At 32.6% G+C, this 6727-nt stretch overlaps 1 protein-coding gene across 3 annotated transcripts; it reads left to right on the top strand.

Annotated features, from left to right (window-relative positions):
* Nucleotides 1–774: 774 nt before the first annotated feature.
* On the top strand, nt 775–6271 carry LOC110658157 (fumarylacetoacetase). Of its 3 annotated transcripts, none has more exons than XM_021816691.2 (15): nt 775–886; nt 1027–1276; nt 1406–1484; nt 1582–1640; nt 1725–1849; nt 1970–2044; nt 3357–3432; nt 3644–3743; nt 3832–3891; nt 4050–4120; nt 4239–4301; nt 4524–4588; nt 4964–5060; nt 5208–5333; nt 6010–6271. In XM_021816691.2, exons 2-15 carry the CDS (start codon nt 1073–1075, stop codon nt 6073–6075), a joined length of 1266 nt encoding a protein of 421 aa, XP_021672383.1. In that variant the 5' UTR covers nt 775–886; nt 1027–1072; the 3' UTR covers nt 6076–6271. The 3 variants fall into 3 exon arrangements, with proteins under 3 accessions (XP_021672383.1, XP_021671688.1, XP_021673070.1); XM_021815996.2 differs by having other exon boundaries at nt 789–912; XM_021817378.2 differs by lacking the exon at nt 4239–4301 and having other exon boundaries at nt 800–1276.
* Nucleotides 6272–6727: the final 456 nt, after the last annotated feature.

The raw sequence follows: 6727 nt of genomic DNA, 5'->3' as shown, positions 1-6727 counted from the left end.
AACTTCATAATAAATTTAAATCAAACAAAGGTTTAAAATAAAATCTAATTTCTCAAACCGAAAAAACATAAAAAAAGGCATAAAAAATTTATTTGCTTATCCTTCATTGAAAACATATTTTTTTTGTGGATAAAAGAGCCAACAGGCTAGGGATGTGCGAACATTTGGTTCGGTTCTGAATCGAACCAAATTAATAAAATCAAAAATTAAAAATAAAAAATTTAAAAATCAAATTAAATTGATTATTAAAAGAAAATTAAATTGAATTAAATCAATAAATATTGGTTCGATTTAATTTTAAATCGATCAAACCTAATTTTATAAAATATCATATTTTTAACATTAAATTTCAATAATAAAAATATAAAAAAAACTTAAAAATCAAAACTTAAAAATCTTAGGGTTTTTTTGATATATATATATATATATATATATATATATATATATATATTAGTAATTTCAGTTCAGTTCGATTTATTTTGATTTTTTTTGAAAATAATTAAACAGAATTAATTAATCAAAATTATTAAAATTTATAAATTAAATCGAATTAATTAAATCAAATTGATTCAATTTAATTTAATTTTTCAATTTAAATCAAAATTTGCTCTCTCCTACAACGAGCTAAGAAAAAAAAAAACATTTCTTTTAAGAAACTTTTAACATTTTTTTTAAGTAATTCTTTCCTTATATATATATATTTTTTTTCAACCCAAGCAAAACGTTTTTCTTTTTTTTTTTTTTTTTCTCTGCAAAGGTAACATGGCGACTTTATATCTTTCTTTCCTCTCACGTCTGTTACCTAATTTTTCTCCTCCTCCAAACGTAGTGTTAGGCGTTCAATGGTCCAGTAGATTGAAAAAAGAGCCAACTATCCTTCAAAAAGGTCGCTGGCCATCTACCACGTTAATCGTAATTATGGAAGATCGTTCCTTCCTTCAACTACTAAACCATTATTAATTTAATATATATACTCTCTTTTAACAATCTACCTCACCACGCTTCTTCTCCTTCTTCACTCTGCAGCTCACTCACCTAGAGCTACTCACGACGCCCTTTCTTAAGCAAACAAATGGCTCTGAAATCCTTTATTCAGGTACATCCCGATTCTCACTTCCCTATCCAGAACCTTCCCTATGGAGTTTTCAAGCCTCAACCGACTTCGCCGCCTCGACCCGCTGTTGCAATCGGCGAATACGCTCTGGACCTCTCCGAGATTGCTCTTGCCGGCCTTTTCGACGGTCCGATTCTCAAAGGCTCCGATTGTTTCCTTCAGGTTCATTTGATTTCTAACTCATTCTCTCTGTAAAGAATTATAGGAGAAGTAATTGTTCGCGAAATTGGGGATACTTGTGGAGAAATTGAAGCTTAATGGTTTTCTTTTTTGTAATGCTTTGTTTCCCAGCCTAACTTGAACAAATTTTTGGCCATGGGAAGGCCGGCGTGGAAGGAAGCTCGTGCCACACTTCAAAAGCTATTGTCTTGTATGATTATTAGACTATCTCCGTTGAATTTCCTCTTTTTTCAATGTTCTGATACTATTTGATGCTATTATGTTGTCTTCTTAATCTTTTGGTACAGCTACTGAACCTGGATTGCGTGATAATGAAAGTTTGAGGCAGAAATCACTTTTGCCAATGGTAAGGCACTTGTAGACTCATCAACATGTTACTTTTCTTAAGATAAGTGCTCGTCTAATGCTAGCTGTACATGTAATTATGCAGAGCAAGGTGGAAATGCTTCTGCCTGTTGCCATAGGGGACTACACGGACTTCTTTTCTTCGATGCACCATGCAAAGAATTGTGGAACTATATTTCGTGGACCGCAGAATCCTATTCCAGCAAACTGGTGTGTTAATTTTGGAGTTGTGGGAAGCTAAATCTTTTGTTGGGTGAATACTTAAAATATTACCACGCAAATTTTTTTATTTGAACACTCAAGTCTTGTAAAATCTAATTCTATATACAGGTTCCACCTTCCTATTGCATATCATGGACGAGCATCATCTATTGTTATATCTGGAACAGATATTGTGAGACCAAGGTTATATATATTTAGCTATAATTTTCTTTTTTCTTTTCAAATTAAAGCATGTTTCTTTCTTGACCATTATATTTTTAAGAAAATCATGCTATTTTTCTTATTTCTTGTTAACAAATAGGCCAATTGGACCAAAAAATTTAAAAATTTGCGTCAATTTGCGATTTTATCCAAACATTTTAATTTTGTGCCAATTATCTAGACATCTCAATTTTGAAGAAATTTTAGCAAAATTGGAATTCAATTAACCAATTGACAACGTCACACTTGGACCATCTATTTATGAATGCTTAACAGAACACTCTTGAATCTTGTTTTGCAAAATCCTCATTAGCAAAATCAAATTCTCCCCAAATTGAATTCAATTTTGGTTAAAATTTCTTCAAAATTGAAAGGTTTGGATAATTGGTCAAAAATTGAAATGTGGGGATAAAATTGCAAATTCGCACAATCATTTTTAATTTTTTGGTTTAAAAGGCCTTAAAAATATTGTCATTTTGTTCAATTGATACCTCATTTCTGCCTAGATGTGTTTATGTACAAAATCTCAAGATATCATTGTTAGGGTTAGGGAACCCTAACTGAGAATTATAACAGAAGTAGGGAAAGAATTAGAAGAGAGAGAGAGAGAGAGAGAGAGAGAGAGAGAATTGAGAAGTATTATTTCTTTGATAATTCTTGAATGAATGACAAGATTAGCTTTTTTGAGAATTTATATCTCAAACTCAGCAACTACTTCTCTAAAGTCAAATGTAACAGTAACTAAATCTGTTACAGAATAAGTTATACACTCTAGCTTCCTTTCCCACCAAAGTGCCCCTTCCTATTACCATTATACTTTCTTCTATAGTATGTGACAATCATATCACCCAATAACCACTTCACTGGCCATGATTATATGTTAATGTTGATGCAATTTTAATTTGATGTTTTACTAATTCCACCATTGATGCAATTTTAATTTGATGTTTTGCTAATTCCACCAAACTTTTAAATAATTATTCATACTCTACGTTTGCTTGTGCTTATTCAGTTTTATTAGTAACTATTGTGCTACTGTAACATGCATTTGTCCACTGTGGTTTATAATGTAACTGTGCATGCAAATGCTGTCAACTCTTTGTCTAGTTTATTCTATTTATCCTTCAATTAATACATATCAACTGAGCAAGAAAAGCTGAATATGGCAGTCATTTCTTATTGCGGTGTATTTTCATATTGTTATGTTGCTGGTTCAGTTCATATGATAATTTTCACTTGCTATGCTTTCTTGAATTTTTCTTTCTCATGCTTTTACATTTTTCTGTCCCCTCAGAGGTCAAGGCCATCCAGCTGGAAATTCCCCACCTTATTTTGGACCTTCCATGAAGCTAGACTTTGAGCTAGAAATGGTTAGAAGATATAACCTTCACTTGTTCAGTATTTTTGCTATATTCGGAATGTTTATTGTTAATTGTTGTGATATAAGAATTGAGAATTTGAGACCAGCGTCCCATGAATTATCCATCTCTGTTTAGTTGTTGAAATGCCATTTATTCAGTGGTTCAAAAATATCACTTCTTATTGTCATTTACACTAGCTCTTATATTGCAATGCTTGCAGGCTGCTGTTGTTGGCCCTGGAAATGAACTGGGTAAAGCTGTGGATGTTAATGAAGCAGGAGATCATATATTTGGACTTGTATTAATGAACGACTGGAGTGGTATTGATTCTTTTTCACATTTTTATTCTACGCTTGCATTTCTCTCTCTTTTTTTACGTTATATTTTGTAAGGAGTTGATTTTATCAGCTAGAGATATTCAAGCTTGGGAATATGTGCCTCTTGGGCCTTTTCTTGGAAAGAGCTTTGGTGAGCATGAAAACCTTAATTCTCTAATTTTCGAAGTCCATTTAGCAAATTCACAGTATGGGATGTGAAATTGTGATACATTACTATTTCTTTTTGGTCATTGTGTCGCTGGTAGATCTGCATAGCAGGGTCCTTATCATTTCTTATCTAATTTATAGGTACTACAATATCCCCTTGGATTGTAACACTTGATGCTTTGCAGCCTTTTGCTTGTGATGCCCCCAAACAGGTAACTTACTTCAAAAAACTTCAAATGTTTGCAGAAAATAACGCCATGTGAATTTATTAGTTTTCTCCATGACTTCCAGCAAATTGAATGCCCCATTATGTATTCTGAAAAATTGCAGGATCCCCATCCATTGCCATATCTAGCTGAAAAAATATCCAAAAACTATGACATTTCACTGGAGGTAGCACCTAGCTGCTATTTTGAATTTTCACTTATTTTTTTATTTCATAGTTCAGACTTCTTAAAGAGCATTACCTTATTCCATATTTTTTTTCTTGTTGTCAGTGATAACTATATACATTAATTTTCTTTTCAGGCTTTATAAAATTTTATTTTACTAAAACTGTGAACTTTCAAATGTATAAAATTACTTGAAATTGATGAATACATCTCTTTGTTTTAGGTCCAAATTAAACCAGCAGGACAAGAGGATCCATGTGTGGTCACAAGAAGTAACTTCAAGAACTTGTGAGGACTTTTTTTTGTTTCAGCTGTACCATTTTCAGGAGCTTTAGATGAGATCTTTTTTTTTTACTCCTTTTGCAAATGATGTTGATTGATTGGTTGATATGAGCTCTCGTAAGCAAAGGATATTATATAATATACCCGTGCCAAATATACATGTGCTTGTGCTACTGTATTCTCCTGGGAGTGTTATTTCTCACTTATTCCTTCATGCCATTGATTGTTAGCTTAGAGAGTGCCATCAAATTTCTAAAATTTTCCATGTAAATATAAAGTCACCTGTGTTCAGAAGACAATTTTCTGCTTTGCACTTTCCTCTTATGTTTGGTTTCCTGCTTATGTAAAATTGTATGATAACCTGTTGAATTCGTGTAACAGGTATTGGACATTAACTCAACAGCTTGCCCACCATACAATAAATGGTTGTAACCTAAGGCCAGGCGATCTGCTTGGAACTGGGACAATCAGTGGACCTGTATGTCTTTGTTCTTCAATTTTCTTAGTGGAGATATATTTTGAGTGCATGCTATGTTTTTTTTTTTTTTTTCAAGTATTCTGTACTTTAATAATAGAGAAATAAGTCCTGTATTAAAAAACAGCTACCTCTTATACTTCTAAACAGGAGCCAGAATCTCTTGGATGCTTGTTAGAACTAACATGGAATGGACAAAAACCATTGTCATTAAATGAAGCAGCACGAACATTCCTAGAAGATGGAGATGAAGTCATTTTCAGTGGTTATTCTAAGGTTCTTAATCTTTGCTCCTTTTACCTAAAGCATTTTGCATCCATCTTTTTTACATCCTTGCTTAGGGGACTTGTGCATATGTCTTTTAAATGTGTTCCTTTGTAATAATATTCCTTAATTGTTAGCAAAAGAATTGTTATTTTTTGTTGCTAAGTAATATTTATTCTCAAAGGAGTTTGCATCTTCAAGTATTAATTTCAGATATTTTCTTGTCGCTTTTGTTCTGCCACATTTTGCTTCACTTTAGCTCATGTTTTGGTGAAGTTTATCTGTGTTCTTCACAAGTATGACTACCCAGCTTGAAGTGTATCTCTTATCATTGAAATGATCATGCTACTTGGTCTCAGAAATTGTAGTGATGGTGGTTGCTATTCTGTAAATTACATTCTTTTGCTTCTTAAATATTTCAGAATGCACTGATAGGCCGCTTACTTTTCTGGAAAAATAAGAAATTATGAACTCAGATATGGAGTGATTTTGTCCTAGGCTCCTAGCACTTGTTGTCTCTTACTCCAGTTAGAATTATATTAATTAGTCTTACCTCCTTTAGAAAACAATTTTATGAACATGGCTTTCTTATTAGTACGATGTTTTCAGTCTTCTCATATTCATTACATTTCATCCCTCTGTAGAATGTGAATTGCAAAAAATAACTAAAAATTTAAATCTATTGCAGGGAGATGGCTACAATGTTGGGTTTGGAACATGCTCTGGAAAAATTCTTCCATCACTTCCATGTTGAAATTGCTGTTCATTGTCTGTTGTGTTTTCTGTAAATCCTTTTCTTCAATTTTCAATGTTGTTAATGAAGCTCATATCAAACTGTATGCTGTTTAATTGCCAATAACTGTTTGTTGAAAGCCAAATTGTATGCCTACATGAGGATGACAACTTTGTAGTTATGCATGCTGAAATGGTTGTGACCATTATATTTCTTAGCACTCGCCTTTTATTATTGCTAAGAAGTAAAAGAAATGCTATTATATTGGTCCAATATTTTATCACAGTAAATTAAAATTAATATTTTACTGCGGTCGGTAGCCCATGTGTCATGCGGGGAACATGACTTGGTGAGAGCAAAGTACCCATTGCCTCCTTTTGTTCTTCTTCAGGCCAATATGTGATCATGGTGGAAGAGGTTTCCCATTTAACCTTAATATGATTGTTCATGCTTTGGCGTCCATCTGGATAGGTGTGAAATTCAAATGATAACGTGTTTGAATTTGATTTACGTTAAAATTTTATAAATTTTCACTTTGAACAATCTTATTTGCAATTGTTAACAAATAAAGCCTGCTTATGTTGTTAGAATTTATGGTTATGACGGCTTAGATGGAGGCAGCTCTCCCAAAATATCAGTAATTTTGCAAATGTTATAGTTGCCAACTCTCAAA

Source organism: Hevea brasiliensis, chromosome 3 (genome assembly GCF_030052815.1).
Source record: "Hevea brasiliensis isolate MT/VB/25A 57/8 chromosome 3, ASM3005281v1, whole genome shotgun sequence".
NCBI classification, from domain to species: Eukaryota; Viridiplantae; Streptophyta; class Magnoliopsida; order Malpighiales; family Euphorbiaceae; genus Hevea; species Hevea brasiliensis.
This window is presented reverse-complemented; position numbering and strand designations above follow the sequence as displayed.

Coding starts and splice junctions, on each gene's coding strand:
- LOC110658157 (XM_021816691.2), top strand. CDS start 1,073: ATGGCTCTGAAATCCTTTATTCAGGTACATCCCGATTCTCACTTCCCT. Junction 1,277..1,405: donor GCTCCGATTGTTTCCTTCAG/GTTCATTTGATT, acceptor TTTGTTTCCCAG/CCTAACTTGAACAAATTTTT. Junction 4,589..4,963: donor AGAAGTAACTTCAAGAACTT/GTGAGGACTTTT, acceptor TTCGTGTAACAG/GTATTGGACATTAACTCAAC.